Source organism: Poecilia formosa, unplaced genomic scaffold (assembly GCF_000485575.1).
Source record: "Poecilia formosa unplaced genomic scaffold, Poecilia_formosa-5.1.2 Scaffold92, whole genome shotgun sequence".
Classification (NCBI taxonomy): Eukaryota; Metazoa; Chordata; class Actinopteri; order Cyprinodontiformes; family Poeciliidae; genus Poecilia; species Poecilia formosa.
Window position 1 is genome coordinate 235,397 of NW_006800031.1, and position 19,102 is coordinate 254,498.

A 19,102-nucleotide genomic window follows, 5' to 3' on the forward strand; every position below is an offset into this window, starting at 1 on the left:
TCATACATTCAACAAACCAAATAAACTGTGGCTAAACTTACTAGCTGCATTGAAGTAAGTGTGTTTATTGAACTAAATGTTGCACCGTTTTCAGTTCTCCTTTGTTGTAGAGAAACATTAGGTGTCAAAGCGACGGTGTCAGCTGATTAATCAACTGGGCCTTCATCAGCTGCTGAAGAAAGACTGCAGTTGGCTGCTGAACAAACAGGCCAACTGTTTCCAGCCAACTGTCGTTTTAAAATAGTGTTACCTTAAAAAGACGGAGGGGTGGAGCTCTTTTAGTTTCCAAACAAGGACTTCCTTTTAAGCTTGGGAATGGTGTAGTAGCTTTTTTTCAGAGCACTATATTCTTTGACTAGGGGCTCCAACTCCCGTCATAAAAACTCACCATCCTGCCCCTTTTTCATACATTCCTGTTGAAAACACATGAATCCAAAGGATGCATCATTATCAAGGGAAGTTACTGCTGAAGAAGTGATGCAGCCATATGGTTCAGGTGTGTTTGAGCAGGGATGCATTCAAACGTTGCAGGACAATTGACCCTCAAGCACTGGAGATGGAGACCTTAGGTCTCTACAGCTACAGAAAAAAAAACTCTGGTATCTCATTAAAAGGACTTGGAGAAACCTAATGTTTCAAAATTGTATACTTTCAAAATCTTTTACACTCAATAACCAAACACAAAAGCATGCAATGAAAGAGAGCATCACTTTTAAAAAGCATTTGCAATCAAATATACTAATTTCCCACCCCATTAAAACCCCAGTGTTTTATGAAGATTTCAGATATTCTCCAGCTGATTTGAGGTAGATGTTGCAGCATATTGAATAACCTTGCCTGCTCTTCACTTCAGACCCTCTGGGGTGACCTGGTAGTTTCTAGGAGTGAAGTGAATAACAGGACCTGCCAGTAATTTATTCTGATAGATGAGGGCAACTAGCCCACCTTGTATAAAAACAGTGGTGATAAAGAGCTTATTGAATGGACTATAAATCTCAGTGTCATGATGGACTGAGTCCAACATATGCAGACACTCAGAGGAAGCATGCATGCATTCAAAGTCCCCATAGTAGATGCATGAATCAGTGAGTAAAGAGAAACAAAATTTAAATCAGTTATTTACTGAAAAGTTTACAGGAGCATCAAATGTTGCAGCCACTTCATAGAGTAAAAATGCATTGTAATGAAGCTTATCGCTGGCTGAAACGACATAATCGCTGCTCTCATATTACTTCTCTGTGGCTGAACTTACTTGATATTTTTAAAATAAATAATTTAAAATGCCTCTGCAAGGGCAGTCTGGGAAATGTAGTTTTCAGAAAGCTTTCAGTAAAGTGAGAACAACAAATCGATTCTTGCTTGCAACTGATGTGGAGATACATGTGTGAGGTCCTCCCACTTCCAGTGCTTCAGCCCTTAAGGCGGTTCTCAGTAAAAGCAGTTCAAGGCACGCTATGAAAATGCTGGTCCTCAGGAGCGCAGCTCATAGGTGCCATCTAAAATTTCATAGGAGGTAAGGATCATTTCACCTCTTCCATATATATATTTTACTATAATTATTGTAATTATAGTAAGAATAAAAAAAAATTTGCTACAGCATGTAACACTTTCTTTACATGTGCTGGTTTCTTCAGTATATTTCAATTTTAAGCTCTTTTTGTATTTGATCGTAGTTGCTGCACGCTAACAGACGCTAGCAGAGCTTAAAGGTGCAGCTGTTGTCTTTACAGCTGAACTATCTAAGCTCTTAATAGCTTTATTGCACATCAAAGTGCTGACAAATGGCCACAAATGGTCAGTTGAAGCAGAAACAAGGAGCTAATGCTCTTGTTGCTATGTAATATCCCAGATATAGGCAAGCAATCACTTTCTGATTGTTTATTTTTGTCTCATTGGTTGCCAAACGATTAAATCCAGATAGAAGAAGAGCCAGAAACATGAGAGAGTAAATATTCCAACACTGCATACTTAAGTAAACCTGCAGGATCTTTTCACATCCTTTCAAAGTAGGAATTTGTTTTAAGTCAGTTTAACAGTAAGAATATATTTTTAAAATATATATTTTTTACATTATTTACTAGGTTATATAGATATTTTATTTTGTTTTGTTGTGATAAAACTAATTATTTTTAGAATTATTATTATAATCCTTAAGGATTTTTTTCTTTTCCTCCATACTTTATGTTGACATCACTTATACAGTTGTAAAACCTTTTCACATATATTATAATAAATGATTGATTTTCTTCTTAGGCTTCTTACATTGTGAAAGCATTATTGATATGAATCTTTAGAAAGTGCTTCCACTGAAAGCTTTTCCACTTCTATGGAATCTGTCCACACAGCATGAATCAGTTATTCTCTGTGGTGACGAAATGATTGACAGTCTTGGCCCTTTTGACCACATTCAACTTCGAAGATGCTCCATTTAAAGATGCTTCTTTCAGACCTGGATAACTAAATCCACTGCCAAATATTGATCTTTTATATATCACATCCTTTCAAGGCTTAATACTCTTGAGCATGATTTACAGCGCTGCAGGGAATAAAAATCTGGTTGCATTAAATATCTACGGCTTTAACAATTCATAAGTGGAGAATGTTGCCTCATTTTATCAGCAGATTTATTTGCTGGGTTTATTTTTTATTTTATTTTATTGCAAAAATTGATGTGTGCAGAGTACAGATTAAATAAACTTTATATCTTTTTCTGTTAGCTCTGTCGACTAATTAGTTCTTTACATAAATATGTGTATGCCTTCCACTTTTGCTGCACATTTTCTTACTGATCTCCTGTGGTTTGCATTTTCTATCAGCTGTCATTTCTCTTTCTAACGTGTAAAAATTTCAAGCCTTTTCAATCAAATGTGTGTAATTATTACTGGTTTTTGGAAGCTGATCTCAGTAAAACTTTGCTGAGGATGGATCTGTAGCAGAAATGTAATGAACTGGGCAAACTGAATGTTCAGCTGACTGAATTTAACTAGAATACTCTTTTTTACTCATTCTATAATTTTATAATACACGGAGGCATCTCAATAAATAAGAATTTCATCAAAAAAGTTTATTTATTCCATTAAAAAAGGAAATGTTACATATATTTATAACACAAACAGGGACATGTTTCAATTCTTAATTTATGTAAATTCTGCTTATATCCAGCTTTACGCCTCTCTGAAAATTTGCTTCTTATATGTGACCAATATTAAAAAAACAGAACTATTTGACTAATGAAAAGTATGTACATGACATATACAGTTTATGCATTCAGTATTTAGTTGAGGCTCATTTTGCTTAAATTACTGCATCAACGTTGCGTGACACCATAATCATTAAATCAGATATTGATACCTTTGGCAGTGCAGCAGCCAAGTCCTGTTGAAAATTTTAATCAGGTTTCTTACAAAGCTTGTTAGCAGGACTGTCATGATAACAAATTTTGCTGGATGATAAATGTCGTAATAATTTGTTATCGCAGCAAACAATAATATTGTTTCAAGTACGTAATATATCAATAAAGGTATAATAGTAATGCAGGTTAACACTGGAACAGGAAGATATCTTGAAAATATAAATTAAAACCCAACAAACAAAAATAATAAAACAGAAATGGGAAACTTTCAACCAAAACCATAAATAATTCTGTCAACAAATTTACCCTTCAAAAACTCTTAAAGACCTGAATGGAAATTTTTGAGCTCATTTTAAGTTTCCATGTGATTAATTGATTACTTGTGTATTGTGACAGGCTTACAGAAGGAAACATGAAGTGCAGTAAAATGCGCTGACTGTTCCTTGTTATGAAACGGGTTGCAGTCGCCACTGACTGTGGAAATGTCACGTTTGATCTTGAACTATTTGGATTTTATTATTCTTCAGTCGCTTTTCAAAAACTAACATTCAACTGAAAACCTGACTTTTGACCATCTTTCCTAAACATTTTATAACAATATCTCTAGGTTTAGTTACATGCTTTTTCACCCACATTTTTTCCTTCCACTCGACTTTCCAGTAATATTGGGATTATTGTGTACGATAATCTGAAAAACCAGATTTTTAGGGATGATTTATTGTAGCTTACCCTCCTTGTGCAGGATGTCAGTAACTGTCTTCTGGAGAAATATAAGCTACAACATCACCAAAACATAACAAGTCTGCATTGAGAATATATATATTTTTAGTGGCTCCAGCTTGTGTTCTTGTTTTCTGAGAAACTACGTTTTGCTTTTCAGTAGGTGTAAATTATTGAAAGCCCAATATAAACAGATATTTAGTTTATCATTTCAAGCTGAAGTTTTTTAAATGAATAAACTTTTTTATGATATTCTGACATATTGAGATTCCCCTCTGGCACCAGTTGTTGCTTTGTTGTTTGTTGCTGCATAAACTGCTTCAGTTTGTGAAGGTTATGAATTTGTTTTGTTTTCCTCACACCTGTAAGTACATGCAAATAAATTGACGTGGGATCCCGAGTGGTCTTCTCTTCTCTCCTGTCTTTTCACACTTTCCTTCCCTCGCCTGCTGTCTCAGACTCAACCTAACATGTGCCTGTCTGTGTTCATGTGTGCTGCGTCCAGGTACCAAGAGGAGTACAGTATGGACTCAACCAATGCTCAGTAAGTGTATGGCAGCATCATGCTTGCATGGCATGGATTGTGTCTGCAGTGAGAACTGGACTGCAGTTTACGTTGGATTTAGAAATTATTCATAAATGTGACAGATTTTGCACTAAAGATGGAAATTTCTCATACCTTGCTACCTTTTCACCAGTCATATTGGTAATGTTTTGGAGCACATAGAATAATTTTTATGTTACTATTTTACAGTACAAGGTGAAAAGGTAGCTTGAGTGTCTATCTGCGTACTCTTCGTGTAATGATTGAATGTGCACGCCAGTCTCTTCACACCTGGACTTGAAATCTCATCCTTGTGAGCCAAGATAAATAAAACCTTCAGCTAGTTTTGCGGGATTGTAGATTTTTATTGCAATCACTTTTGGGAATTTGACAACCTCTAATGAAGCTATCAAAAAAAAAAACTTCCACTGTATTATTATATAAAATGAAGGGGTTAACATTGTGTTTCAGTTTTTTTATATGTTCCCACCTCTAACTAAAACATTCTGCTCAGCTGTTTTATGAAGGTATTTAAATATGAAAGTAAGTGACCAGATTTTACAGTACCCATCCCCTTGGATGTTTGAACCTTTTTATTACTTTAACAGATCAAGCATGACTTTTTAAGAGCACAGCATTGAACTGTCGACACTTTTTGTTTTCACTCAAACCCTTCAGGGTCCGCAAGACAAACCAAACTGGAGGAAATTCAGATTTTTACTTGTTACAGCCCAAAATCAATATTTGCCTAAGTTTTGCTGAAAAATGTGTTTTTTCTCTTTTTCCAAAAATGTTAAATTTTGACTTAGACAATTATGCCATCAGGCTAACAAAGTTTTTCACTGTCATTATGGGGTAGTAATTAGCTTTAGCTTTGATTTTAAGGTTAGTTTTTCATCAAAAAAGCTACATGTTATTGCTCATGATGGATTTGTAAAAGCTTTCAAAATGGTGAAACATCCAACAGGGTGAATGCTTTTTGAAGGCACTGTCATACAGACTATAATTGCACCTTAATTGCTGCTTTTATAGTGGATCCTGTTTGTAAGTTGCATCACTAATGTCATAACTGTGCAATAGTGGTTGCGCTTGTGCATGATATTAACCATGTTAAGGGATGAAGGGCATCTTCTCTGAGGAGTACACTGCATTACTGTTGGATTTGTGTGCAACTGCATGATTGGAAAAAACGTTTTAACTTTTGTCAAAACCAAGTAATGTTGGGATTTACTTAATTTGTGAATCAATAGTAAATATGGATAATGTGTAAACCCTTTAAATGTTTTCTAATCAGTTTGATATAAAATCCAGTTATAGATTATTAGAAGAATCAGTCAGAGCTTATCACCGGTAAAAACCAGAACTAAATGTATTATTCAGGTTCTTTCTGATTTTCTTCCATTAATGGTTTCTTGGTTAAAAAAGCATACTAACAAATAAAGTGAGAGAAAACGTCTACTTGTAAATAAACTTAAATAAAATGTTGCTATCAAAACTGATAAAATGCTTAAAAATGATCAAAGGTTTGGTGATTTCTCAGACACCTCAAGAGAGGACGTTTATTTTTGAGTTCAGATTGTAATTTTTAATCTGAAACAAATTTGTGAGAGAAAAAAGGGGAGAAATAGATTTGGAACCAGCCTTGATCAATCAGATTTTAGCATTAGAAAAAAAAAGTAATCAAATCTGTAAGGTTGATCAATCCTCTCTGAGCTGCTTGAACATAGATTTAAAGGTTTAGTCTCTGAAGATGCCTGCTTCCTGGGGAAGGAGTCCTCAAGAGGGACAGATCAACCAATCAGAGACATACTTGGGTTAATGAGACTATTATGTCTCATTGTACAGCCAATCAAAGGGGTTTGTAGTAAAACTTCTCATTTAGATGTCAGAGAGACTTTTACCATGAAAGATATGCTGCGACCTCCTTAACAGATATTTTCTTTTGCACCTTCTGCCCGCATGCTTTTAAATATTTTCCAAAGTGGACATTTTTGGCTACTATTTGTAGAGTATATGTCTGGATAGATGGAGATGGATACTGCACATAGATCCAGCCAGTTTGACACACATGGCAAAAGCGGTGTCTGGTGCACTGCTAAACCAAAAGGCTCAGAGATGTTTAATGTTGGAGTCAAAGACTCAGGTTCTGCTCTAACCTGAATCTTGTGCACTAAAGCACAACAGCTTGTGCTTTAGTGCACAAGCTGTTGAACTAAAGCACCATCTGATCCTCACACCTGTTTCTATCAGCTCTGAAAGTAATTCACCTGTTGAAGTACTTCCACTGATTACCCAATGGAGGGTTGTGAATATTCCTTAAAATTATCCAAATAATATATGCCCTTCAGCTTTAATAGATTTTTAAAAATGGGTCATTAAATGTTCATATTTTTACTTTAAGTACAAAGTCAAATTGAAATTTGCCTAATGTTTTTCTGAAATGACTCCAGCTCGTGCTTCGTCTTTCTCCTGGTTAAATCTCACATCGCCTCAGACAAACTCACACCTCAGTCACACGAATAGAAAGGCTAAAAATAAAAGCATCATCCTCATCTCGGCTCACAATCACGACAAGCGATGGTCTGCAGTTATCTCAGCCTTTTTAGTTTGATGGGATGAGACACCTGTCTGCAGCAGTGGAATGTGTCTCTACTGGATCTTTATGAAATGTTCTGCATTATTATACGAAATGAAACATCAGCACATTATGAGAAAAGTTTTGACGTCAGATCTTGGCAGCACGCCTCCTGCTGAGTTTAATGCCTCATTTTTTGCTTCTGGGAGTGTTATTACTCATCATTATTAGTGCTGAAAATTACATTGAGATGGGAGAGGATAAACTATACGACAGGTGCTTTAGCATTTGCTTCATTATGATCAGCCTCTTTTGTTTTAATTATTCTTAATTGAGATGTAGCCATGGAGAGCCTTTTACATTTGGCATGATATAAAAGTTTCATAGCTGGAATCGTTTAATTCAAGGCAACACATCTCAGCTTGCAGGTTCAAGGAACAATGATTAACTGCATTGTGAAACACATTCAGGTGCTGTAATTGTTTTCCTGATGCAGCAGTTTATCATTTGTTACACAACCTTGAAGTTTTCCCTGTAGTAGCAGAAAAGGTTTGAAGCTATATTATCTGATCAAAAGAGTTTTTTTCTTTTTTTAATAATCTAACCAGATGAACTTTTTACTTTTTTCTTTTAATTGCCAGAAGGATTGAAAAGCAGCGTTTAAAATGTTCCAACGTTACCCTTTGAGGTATCTGATTCTAAACTTTCCTTCACACTCGATTAAAACGACCATAAATTATGTTTGACCTCCAGGACCATTCAAATCTTGCAGGACTGTGGCTAATCGGTTGCCCTTTAGTGGAATAAACTTAACCTGGAACAAAATGTTATACTTGGTGAAGTATGAAAAAATCATGCAGAGAAAACGTGAAAATGGAAGTTATGCTGTGGCTGTGAAATTTCCTGATTGTCTTCCTAATCCCTCCGAATTGCTGAATGGGATTCCGGACTTCCTCTTTGACAGCGTTTGCATTAGAACTGCACCTTGAAAACACTCACAACTTACCCATGCTGCTGACAAGCAACTAATATATGCACGATTTGGAGGTGTGTGCACTTCTTCCCATCTGTCCATCATAGCCCTGTTCTATGGGAAGCCGAGTGCATATCAATCTCAGTTTGCAACAAGCCTGATTAAGGAGCTGAGCTGTTTGCAGTTGCTCTATGAGATCCTTTTGGTTGCAACTGGAGCAGCTGATGGATGCAGTGAGCATTGCAGCTGTGCCACAAATTGCGTTAAATTAACTTATTTGGAGTGCTGCCTGCCTGCCATGAGCATGATTAGGTTGAAGCTTTGGCATGACTTCAGCTTCAAATTCTCTTATGACCAAACCATGCAGGTGCAGCTGGACCTGTGCTGCTAGCATTCCCTGCCAAGCAGCATCCAGGAACTGGATGTGCTGCCACCTGGAAATGAACCATCAGTCACCAATCCCATTCCTCACCACAGACATTTTCTTACTTGTCTAAAACACTCAAGGAACTCTTATGCTCAGTCTCATTCAACTCCAGAGGATCTTTGCAAGACTCTGCAAAGATCACCCTCATTCTGGCTGATTTGCAATGCCATGGTGCCCTATGTCCAATGAGAAGGGGGCATAATGCAATGGGTAGGTTGTCATTTCTTACATGAATATTGAGCGCGACTAGTATTGCTCTAATGACTTTTACAAAAACTTTTTTTTTCCTGAAGCTGTATAAAAATAGCACACATTGTTTTGAGAGTTAGTAAAAAATGTTTTGACTCTTTCAACATCAATCATCCATTGTCCAGAAATAAATAAGATTTCTCTTTCTAATTGCTAATTCTTGTTTCCACTAACTGCGTACTTATTTCAGTAGTTTGAGTTTGTTTTATACTTTTAGTTATTTGTGTTGATAAAATCTTTAAATCAACCAGAAAATCAGCTGTTAAAAACAGCTGGAGCCATGCTCTTTTAATAAATCCTTTCATGAGCTTTCATATTTCATTCATTTTAGCACCTGTAAAACGGATATATTTCATTTTCACAGACTCATTAGGATCACAGACTCATTATTTCAAGGTCCTTTCAGCCCAGTTTTGCCTTGAAGCCTTTTCAACTATTTTTGCACAATAAGGACTATTGGGCTTTACTCTTCAGCTCATTATAAAAAGTTTTAGCTTCTCCTCAAAGGATGCAGCACATAGCAGCAACGTGTCTGCTTAATATTCAGGCATTATATTTTTGGATCCCTGAAGCTTTTAGGTCAGATTCCTCTCAAAGTGATGATGTGATGGGAAATCTTCTATTTTCAGCCATTTGTCTTGTGAGTGACGCATCGAAGCAAACCTGATTAAAATATTGTTAAATAAATTATATTCAGCTTGTGTTTTCACACGCTGTATCCTACTGAGAAAACTGTTTTTGTCTGTTTGCAGTTTCTGACACCAAACGCTGAGTTTCTTCACAAACTGTCATCCAGTTACTTATTTCTAACTAACAACTAACTGTTTTATATTTGTAATTACTGCAAATTCTTTACCTTCATATAATGCTTTTAAACTTTAAGGTTCTCATGATTGTTTATAATGTGTTTTTTAAATAGTCACTATTAAAAGACTCCAAACTGATGATAAACATTTTGGAGGTTTGGCTCAGCGATTGAAGGAGTTATCTGTCGGTTCAGTTCTTGTTTCCTGTCAGACGTTGATATTCCTCTTGGACAGGGATTTTAACCCCAATCCTCTGGTGTATAAACGTGAGTTTGAATGGATGTATGCGTGTGTAGTGCAAAGCGCTCTGAGTTCATTTAGATGAAGCTCTTTTTAAGTCGAACAGTGTACGTTTTGACGTGCATCAGGACTTGAGTTAAAATGAGATGCTTCCAGTTTATGGGAAAGTCACTTTAACTTGTTAATGAATTTATACCTGTGCAGAAAAATCTCAGCAGCCAGTGTTTTTGGTAGTTTAGCTGTTTAAGCGAGGTAAACTGCGGTTCTTGTTTGTGGATGTGTAAATAAAATGATTTCATCAGAGGCTGTAGAATCTGCACTATAATACGTGCCTCTGCTTTTACTCAAGAAACTGTTCATTATAATATAACCTTTAAGTGGCAAGTAGCTAATGCTGCTGCTCTCTTGAATTTGATATTCTGCGTTGCACAGAGCACCTGGCAACTATCAGCGTTTTCTTTTCCTGCACCACACTGAATTAGGCTGAGACTAACAGGTTGATTCAGGCAAGGCTGCATTAACTGAAAATCATTCTGTATTTGTGTACATTTGTAACCTGTAAGATCTTTCACATTAGAACTGGTACAGCTCTTTACCCTCATAAATTTCTTTAATCTGTGTTTTTTATGGGGTTTTTTTAATTAATATGAAGCTCCAAATGTGACATTAACTTGCAAAATGGAGGCACAAGGTCTTATAATGCATATATTAAGACTCTGTGTGAACATCCTTGCCCATGCTTGGCATTGTTATAATTTAGTGAAGTGGGTGTTTCTTCAGCCTGCTGCAGATGCTGTGTGACTTCTTAAACGTGCACCCAGCTCCTGTTTATGTTTGACAGTGTGTCTGGTGTCTCTACATGGCAAGTGATGGCTTGCAGATTTTACATTTGCTGCAGAAAAGACGGCGAGTACTTAAATGGTGTTGCTGTGGTTCTCTAGCTGCGACTAGTCGTCTGATGATATTTGTTGCCTTAGTCAGAAGTGCAGTACTTGTAAACACAATGAAAGGCACCGTGCCTGGGCGGGTGTTTTGCCATTGTCTGTGTTCTAGTGCCTATTATGTGAACAAATACACCCACGCTGGGGTCTGTCTGTTTGATTTCAACTAGTTTCCTTTTAGTTAGGTCCTGAAAACCTGAAACAGGTTTTGAAATTTGTTGATAATCACAGGTCTGATATTGATAGAGAAAGTTTCTTTTTTTTTTTCTTTTTTTTTTTTTGCAGAAATTGTAAACCAAAGTTGTTGAAGTAAATGTTTTTTGCTAAACTGTGAATCAGGACTCTTTAACTTAAACTCAGATAAACACCAATAACATTGTACGGATCTTGCGCTTCTTCCACATGTTGTGATAAAAATTAGTGAGTATCTCAGAGTTACACATTTTACTGTACAATGGTCCTCTTCATGAACTCAGTTTTAATATTTTTTAAATTATTCAAACAATTACTTTTAGTAAATAAATCATTTTGTTCTGTGTTGATGGTGCCTTGGTTGTTATGCAGAGGTCAGTCTGTGAAACCAGGAAGCTGTAGTACTGCAGGACTCGCACTAATTGACTGGCTCAGAAATAAATAACTTCCTTTACCAAGTAGATCAAACTCAGACGTTTCACAGCATTTAAAGAAAATACTGTTGTTCAAATGTTTTTTACATCAACGTCTTCACAGGACAAAGTTTTTGTTTTACTTTCTGAACATAAGAGCTTCAGTGTTTCTATGCTAGTTCTGCAACAACTTTTAGCAACCTCAGAGCTTGTAGTATTGGATTTTCAACACAAATGTGTTAAAGTTAGAAGTTATAAGGTGCAAACAATAACAAATACCATGACACTTTACAAATCAAACAGGTTAATCTATATACAATTATGTGGACATATACAATTCAGTTAGTTTCCTGACAATCTATACAATCTAATTATATAATTACATTTAGGTCCAATTAAATAGTCAAAACTGAATAATTATACAATACAGTCAAAGGCATTTGTCATAAAGTAATGAAAGCGCGGCCAAGTGCTTAATTTATCAAGAAGGAAATGTCTCATCATCACCAAGCACGTAGAGATAAACGAACATTTTCCTTTAAACATGGAAAAACTCTCCTGCAGAACCAGGCTCAGTAGGAGCCGCCATCTGCTGCGCCCAACTTGAGGTTGAGAGAAACGAGCAGGAACAAAAAGACAGAAAAATTATGCTTGAGAATAGTTCTGTACTTTGGAAAAAATATTTCTAAAAGTTTAGAGTTAATGTTGTTGAATCCAGTCTGTGTGAACCTGCAAATATATGAAAAACACTCTGAAAAGCTTGTTAGTAACTCACTTCACGCTGCATGATGCAAGATCCAATAGATGCTGCCGGCCTGTATAATTTCTTGCTGCTGCATCAGAATCGTGTCACAAGCAATCGACAGATATCAGATGGAAATGAAGAGGGGAGAAAGATAAAAGAATGCTCAATATTTATCAAAGCTCGTCTTTGGTTGTTAAAATGCTAAATCAAATGTTAGTGATCCCAAAACTCAGGTTGAAACAAACATAATCAATCAAGTTTATTTGTATAACATATTTTCGAAGTGCTTTAGAACATGAATATATAAAAATAAAAAATCATAAAATCAACATACAGTCACCAAATGAGAAACCAAACATTACATTTTGTTGAGTTCCATCATCAAGATCATCAATAAAGATCAAATGTGTTGGTCAGTTTTCCATTTATTATGGTTCTAAATGTGGGTTTTAGTTTTGATTTAAAGGGACTCAGTGTTTCAGCTGTTTTGCTTTTCTTTGTTTTTTGCACCATGTGAATCTGGCTTTTGATTGATTGTAGCTATCAGCGTGACTCCTTCAGTAAAATTTCTTCTTGATTCCCTGATCTGGAGTCAGTCTGCTATCTGCTGCGGCTCAGATACTAATTACTGCATGAAGCCACTTAAAAAAGAACAGTTCTAACTTTATACTCTCATAATAATAGGGGGAAAATGAAAAGCTATGACACAAATGATGTTTCTATAAATCCGGTGAATTGCATTTCTCTGTGTGCACTGCAGTAATCCAAATAACCCTGTCAGAACTAGTTTATATTGGTGTCATGCTTATGTGAGCTTGGTGGGTAAACACAAACCCTCTGCTGCCTTCATTAATTCCTTTCCTGCGTCTCAGCTGACAGAAATATTAATATAAGAATCTTGCTTGGCATTATGCATCATATACATTTGTTTGCATTTATAGAATCCATAGTAATTGGAGTTTGAAGGGGTTTCTAGGCAAAAATTGTTGTTTTCTGCATTTATCTCTTTTAATTTTCTAATAGTGAGAGCATAACACAGACAGGGGCATTTCCTGCAGTCGGTTGTCTCTATGGCAATGAATCTGGAAGATGGGGGAGGGGAAGAGCTCGCATCATATCTAATTATTTCTTGTATCCTCTATTCACACACACACGCACACACACACACACACACACGCTGGGCTCCTCCCATAATAATTAGCCAGTTGCTTGATCCTCAACTCGCTGCCTTTTTTTTCCTGCCCTGTATTCATCTTCTCATACAATGTAGACGGCTCCAAGAAGCCGCTTTGTGGCCATTATTACTTCCCCTCTGTACTCATTAGTGACAACAAGCTCCCTGCCCTAAAGAAATGAACAATAGAGCTGCTTCATTACCTGCAATCATCTAACCTGCCCACGGTTCCCTGGCTTCGTCTCCAGGCCTCCTCAAGTGATTGTTTGGTCAAGATCCCCCCCACCTGAGTCTCTTAAAATACATAAAGTATGTGGAGTTGAATCTGTTTCGTCCTCAAAGCTTGATGTGCAGCTGTTTTTACGGAGAGATGATTTTTAATTATTAATTCAAACTTTTCTGTTTGAGCTCAATATGAGCGAGGCTGCTGTTCTCATTTATTTATGTCCTGAATAAATAAACCAGCCTGGATCACAAAGAGAGTGAAAGTGCCAATACCTTTTGTGTGAAACAATTGGATTGTATAAGCTCGCATTAATTATTCAGGGCAAATTGGTGTAATTAAAGCTTGTTTGGAGATGTATGCTTGAGCTGGACTAATGTTTCAGTGAAGAAATCTAAAACCATTACCTGACTTTAAACTCAATAAGCATCATGTCCTTAGATTAAACATGTACTTCAAGGTAAGTACACTGTTATTAGAGTGCTGTTGTGTGGCAAAATGGATCAATATTTATACTTTAGCATCTATTAGGAAGGAGGAGATGTTTAAACATCACGGATGTTTAAACTGAGATGTTACACAGGCTTACACTGGGACTTGTTGCATTTTTTAAACATTTAAATATTATCATATTTGAACTGCATCATAAAAGTTACTAATATTTTTTCTTGCAGTGACAAAAAGATTCTAAAAAAAAAAAGCATAACGAGCTCATTGTATGAAATGATGTGTGTTCTTTGTTTTGAAGGTAGGATTGTAAAACCTATTTTAATTTCTGCTAATCTCAGAAATTTAGAATATTTTAACCAATTTGTTTTATGTTATTGGTATTGTGCCAGTCCCATAGTCAGAGTAGTTGATGTTATTAGTACAAATGCCATAAACACTCCCATTGGAGATGAAGTAATGCTCCGAATCCATTAATCGTGACTGACAGATAATGAACTGAAGGTTTTTAATTCTTTTATGAGCATCTGCCAAGTTGGTCATCTAAGTGGAGCCACTGTTTCCTATCAGGATCAAAAGATCTTAACTTTAAGCACTGGCAACATCTAAAGCTGGGCTGCAGAACTATGGAGAAGAGGTGCACCAATAAATCTGCCCTGACTTCCTTAATTTTGGGAGACTGGGAATTGGTTGATGCTTACATGTGAAAGAAATATTATCTACCTCTGCAAAGAGTTAGATATCAGAATAGATAGTTAGATCTACTTTTGCTCTGCTGAGTGGACCGACCCACAAATCTTCCCACAAAGTCACATCTACATGTGTCACCCCACTTTTTGTTTTTACATTTAGTGACTTTCAGAGAAAGAAGAAAAATATATCTGCCAAAATCGGAATCAACACATCAGGCTTTTTAAAGGTCGGGGATCGATCAGAAAGCTGCAATCGGTGCATCCATACCAGAGGGGTTGTCTGTCAAAAACAAAAGTACAGCCTTATCTTACCTCCAGAGGTAGACTGCAAGTAGCAAGTCTGCTAGCAACTGTAAATAAGCCATGTTGTATTCAGTAGATGTCCAAATAGCAGGGAGATATTGGGCAGCTGCATTTTCCTTTATTACAGTTGTGACATCATTAACCTGTTGTGATTTTCTCTGTAACCAATTTCAATTTCTAACAAAGCTCGTGCACTAACTGTTCAGCAAGTACCACCATTGTACATCACACTAAAACAAATATGTTGTGTGGGGGTGGAGGGACACCTTGCAAATTTATGAGTTTGTCACCTTTTTTTTCTAAATCCTTATGCACAACATACAGTAAATAAAAACGTTGTTTTTCGAGATGCATCATCGTTTGTGGGGTGGATTGTTTATGCATGGGGTCCACAGGCTCGGCTGTGCATGTTTTAACTGAGGTGTGATTGTTTCTCTTCCCGCAGGGTGCAGGTTGAGTTTTATGTGAATGAAAACACCTTCAAGGAGAGGCTGAAGCTTTTCTTCATCAAAAACCAAAGGTCAAGTAAGTAGCAAACAGGAAGCATCAGCCACTCTCATCGTGTAATGAAAATGGTTTGATCGTTGCTGCATGATGATAATGAACAAATAACAGCATCAGAAGGAAACTGAAGTCAGCGATGCCGGTCAGGTTACTGTTTCGGTTAGGGTATTAGTATTAAATTTGCTACCTTGTATATTTGTTGTCTTGACTGTGCTATTTGTGGCCTGATACACAGATTATGGTCCATTTACTGAGAGGAATCTGAGCTGCAGTGTTTCTCTCATTAGAGCGCTGACTCTGTCTCAGTATCTGCCAAAGCAACCACACATCAACACTTTGCTGTCTTGTCTCTGCAACTTATTCATTTGCATCTAGTTGTGAAAATGTGCACAGCAAAAGCCTCCAGCAGGACAAACTATTAGCATATCTTCTTCTCTGCTGACGTTTTCCAAACTTGCAGTTGTCTGTAAGCCACCAAAGTTTAAAACAAATAACAACTCAGCAGAGCCCAAGAACAGATCCCCTCCAGGCTGCTGACCTTTAGTTTGGTTTTAACCTGTTCAGACGTTGATGCAGACTTCATCCATCAGGACAGATCTAGCAGCTGTTGCTGAGGTTGATTGAAATGTTTATTGCAGCTAGCACCACCCCATGGATGACATGCACATCTGCACCAGGTTGCAGCTTTACGCAGACCAGGCTATGCTGGTTTTGTGTTTATTTATTGGAGGACTATGTGTCAGAGCTCATTCAACCAGATAATCTTGACTCCATAGAAGGCATTGTGGATTTAGATAATATCTGTAGAAATTTGAAACCCATCTTTCTTACCCTATATGTCCCTTTACCCCGAATATGTTTGTGTTTTTGTTGGGGGATTTTAATCTGTGTCATGGAAAAATAATTTAAGAGTTCCAGGGTGTTATTTGTTTCTTCAGAGTTACAGGCAAAGATATAAAAACAAAATTTCATCAAAGCAAGTGTTTTTTGTTTTGTTTTTGTTTTTTTTTGGGGGGGGGAGTGGGGTTGTCATATTGTATCTTCTGCAAAAGCAATCCGAGCCATATTTATAGGAATACATGGTAAGTGGAATAAAACATTTTTTTAGTGTAGCAGCATAATCTCACAATGGAGATTGTTGGAACCCTTTCTACCAAAACATTTTTTAATGAGACAGGATTTTTCCTCTCGCATTTGACAAAATTTAAAGCATCTTCTTTGCACATTCTTTCTGGATCATCGTCTTTCCTTTCTAATACTTTCCTCTAAGAACAGCAGAGATTACCGCAGAGTCTGCTGAAGGTAAATGTAAGCCAGTGTGTCAATCAGGACAAGATGTTTGTTTTTGCTGCTCCACAGGCCTGAGAATCCGTTTGTTCAACTTTGCATTGAAGATCCTCACCTGTGCCCTCTACATTCTGAGAGTCAGCCTGGATAATCCCACAGAAAACTACAGTATCAATGGGTGAGCTTCACTTTCAGCAGTTCCTGCTGCGCATTTTAATTTTACTCGGTTTAAGAAAGCAATACAGACCTCAATAATGCATTTTCATTTCATTATATGAGGTTGATACATATTTATGATAAATTATTTGTAAACCAAAACAGCAGTTCTGCTATTTGACTTGGAGACATGATGACATTTTGTTTTGAGGGTTTAACTTAAGCTGAACACACAGATCCAGTTCAAACCTGGTACTAACAGGCATGCTGGATAATTCAGTCACAGATAAACAGATATAAGCGTGAATGTTGGCGCCTGGCAGACAGCACAGTGTTTTTCCATAAAGAATCAGTTTCTGCTGGAGAAAAAAGTTTATCATAAAATAAATGAAATATTACCACTGAGAAGCTGATTACTTTCAGTAATTTAATTCAGTAAGTGTTATATAGATTCATTAATCTATGAAAAATACAATCGGGTCAATTAATTACATCGAAAATTATTTTCCAAAATATCTGACAGTCCACAGTGGAATAAAATATTAATTATCTAATGTGAGAAGCTCAACGTTTTCTGTTGTGCCAGAATTACCTCCCAGCTGTTCTTTAGCTCTTATTTTGGTTACAGTCTGTTTATCTTATAAATATTTATAAATCTGCATTCATGTGAGTGAATTTTCTCCTAAATGTGTCTGCTCCTGAGTTTATTTACCTACTTTGATCCTGTTTTTGCCTCTTTTTTTTATGTATTTTTTGCAGCACAACATGCCGAAACAGCAGTTCACTGAATTCTACTGAGGGACGTGAAATCAAATGGTATGTTTAATGTGAAATGCCATTTATTGAGCTCAATGGGTTCAGCTGCTTCTCGGTTATGAAGAACTTTGAAAGAAATGTTTTTGTTTGTTTTTGTTTTTGCAGGAACCTAATTTTCTGGGTGAACAGACTCCAGCCTGTGTGGGCAATACAGGTGATGCTGTTGGCAATCTTGTAAAAGTGGGCATAAATCAAATTGCTCTCCATGAGCTGAACGTGTAATTCAACCCTAAAACCTGACTGTCATTTATTAGACAAACCGCAGCACGTTGTATTTCCTCAGTGAAAGCTAAGATGCCAGAGGAGATGAGTCAGCAGATGCCAGGTTCATTCATCTCCTTCTCCCTTTGTGCTGCAGGTGACAGTGGCCTTAATCAGTTTCTTGGAGACTATGCTTATCACATATCTCAGCTACAAGGTAAGGGTCTGCTTTCCTGCACAAGTTTTTCTCATTCCTCTTTTCTGTTGTGGTGCAGCTTTTTGATTCAGTGGATTTTTGTGTGTGTGTGTGTGTGTTTTGTGAACCGAAAGCTTCAAATGTTCAATTCATTATATGAGGTAAAAACAGCTTTGGTGCATTTTTATTTAATTTAATGTCATTTAATTTTGGACAAGGCTGCAGATTTGAGACACACAACAACCCTAAACATTTAGCCAGACCAGCAGTACACTTTTTGTAGATTGAAGTGCATGTAATATCTGGTCTTGTTAAAGTACTGATGTGAAGTCTGGGACCAAACTTCAACAATGATGCTAGCAGATGCTTTCCATTAGTGATGGGAATTTCAACTCTTTTCAAACAGTTTTAATTTATTACCATCTACAACTACAATGTCCATCTTTCTTTCTCTCTCTCTGTTTTCTCCATCTCTCGTGTGATGTGCTCTCTTCTGTAGATGCATATGCTATAAGACTTACAGTGGTGATAACAGGGGAAGGTGCTTCTGCTTCTGCAAAGTATTGACTGTTGGAGACTGAATGCAAATTCACACGACACTCAGATTTTTTTTTTTTTTTTTTAAGAAATGTTGATAACTGTATTATTTTCTCTGCGGTTGAACATTATGCAGTAATCCATGTTGGCTTAACTAGTAAATCTTTATGATGTCAATAGAAGTTTTTGGTTTAAGGTATAAGTACTGTGCAGAAGTACTGTTCAACGTAATCCATTTAAAACTGCTTCACTCTGAGGATGGTAAGCATGTTGTACTGCTGCTTTAAACGTCTCACCCTGCAGTCATCTGGTGAAACTTGTGCTCAATACGTAGTTAATCCTTTTATTTTCAGCCGTGTCATATTCTTTTTGCCCCAGTGAGTGGTTTG

The 19,102-nt window shown here is 36.7% G+C and overlaps 1 protein-coding gene across 22 annotated transcripts in view; it reads left to right on the forward strand.

The window, feature by feature from the left end:
• kcnt1b (potassium sodium-activated channel subfamily T member 1b) overlaps positions 1–19,102 on the forward strand; it is a 76,380-nt gene that overhangs the window by 28,293 nt on the left and 28,985 nt on the right. For 18 of the 22 annotated variants that reach the window (XM_016674230.1, XM_016674231.1, XM_016674235.1 and 15 more), the window contains 6 exons: positions 4,578–4,616; positions 15,462–15,541; positions 16,880–16,985; positions 17,723–17,779; positions 17,885–17,933; positions 18,138–18,197. In XM_016674230.1, the coding sequence (XP_016529716.1) occupies positions 4,578–4,616; positions 15,462–15,541; positions 16,880–16,985; positions 17,723–17,779; positions 17,885–17,933; positions 18,138–18,197 (391 nt within the window). The remainder of the gene's footprint in view (positions 1–4,577; positions 4,617–15,461; positions 15,542–16,879; positions 16,986–17,722; positions 17,780–17,884; positions 17,934–18,137; positions 18,198–19,102) is intronic. The other 4 variants (XM_016674234.1, XM_016674249.1, XM_016674250.1 and 1 more) reach the window with 1 other exon arrangement.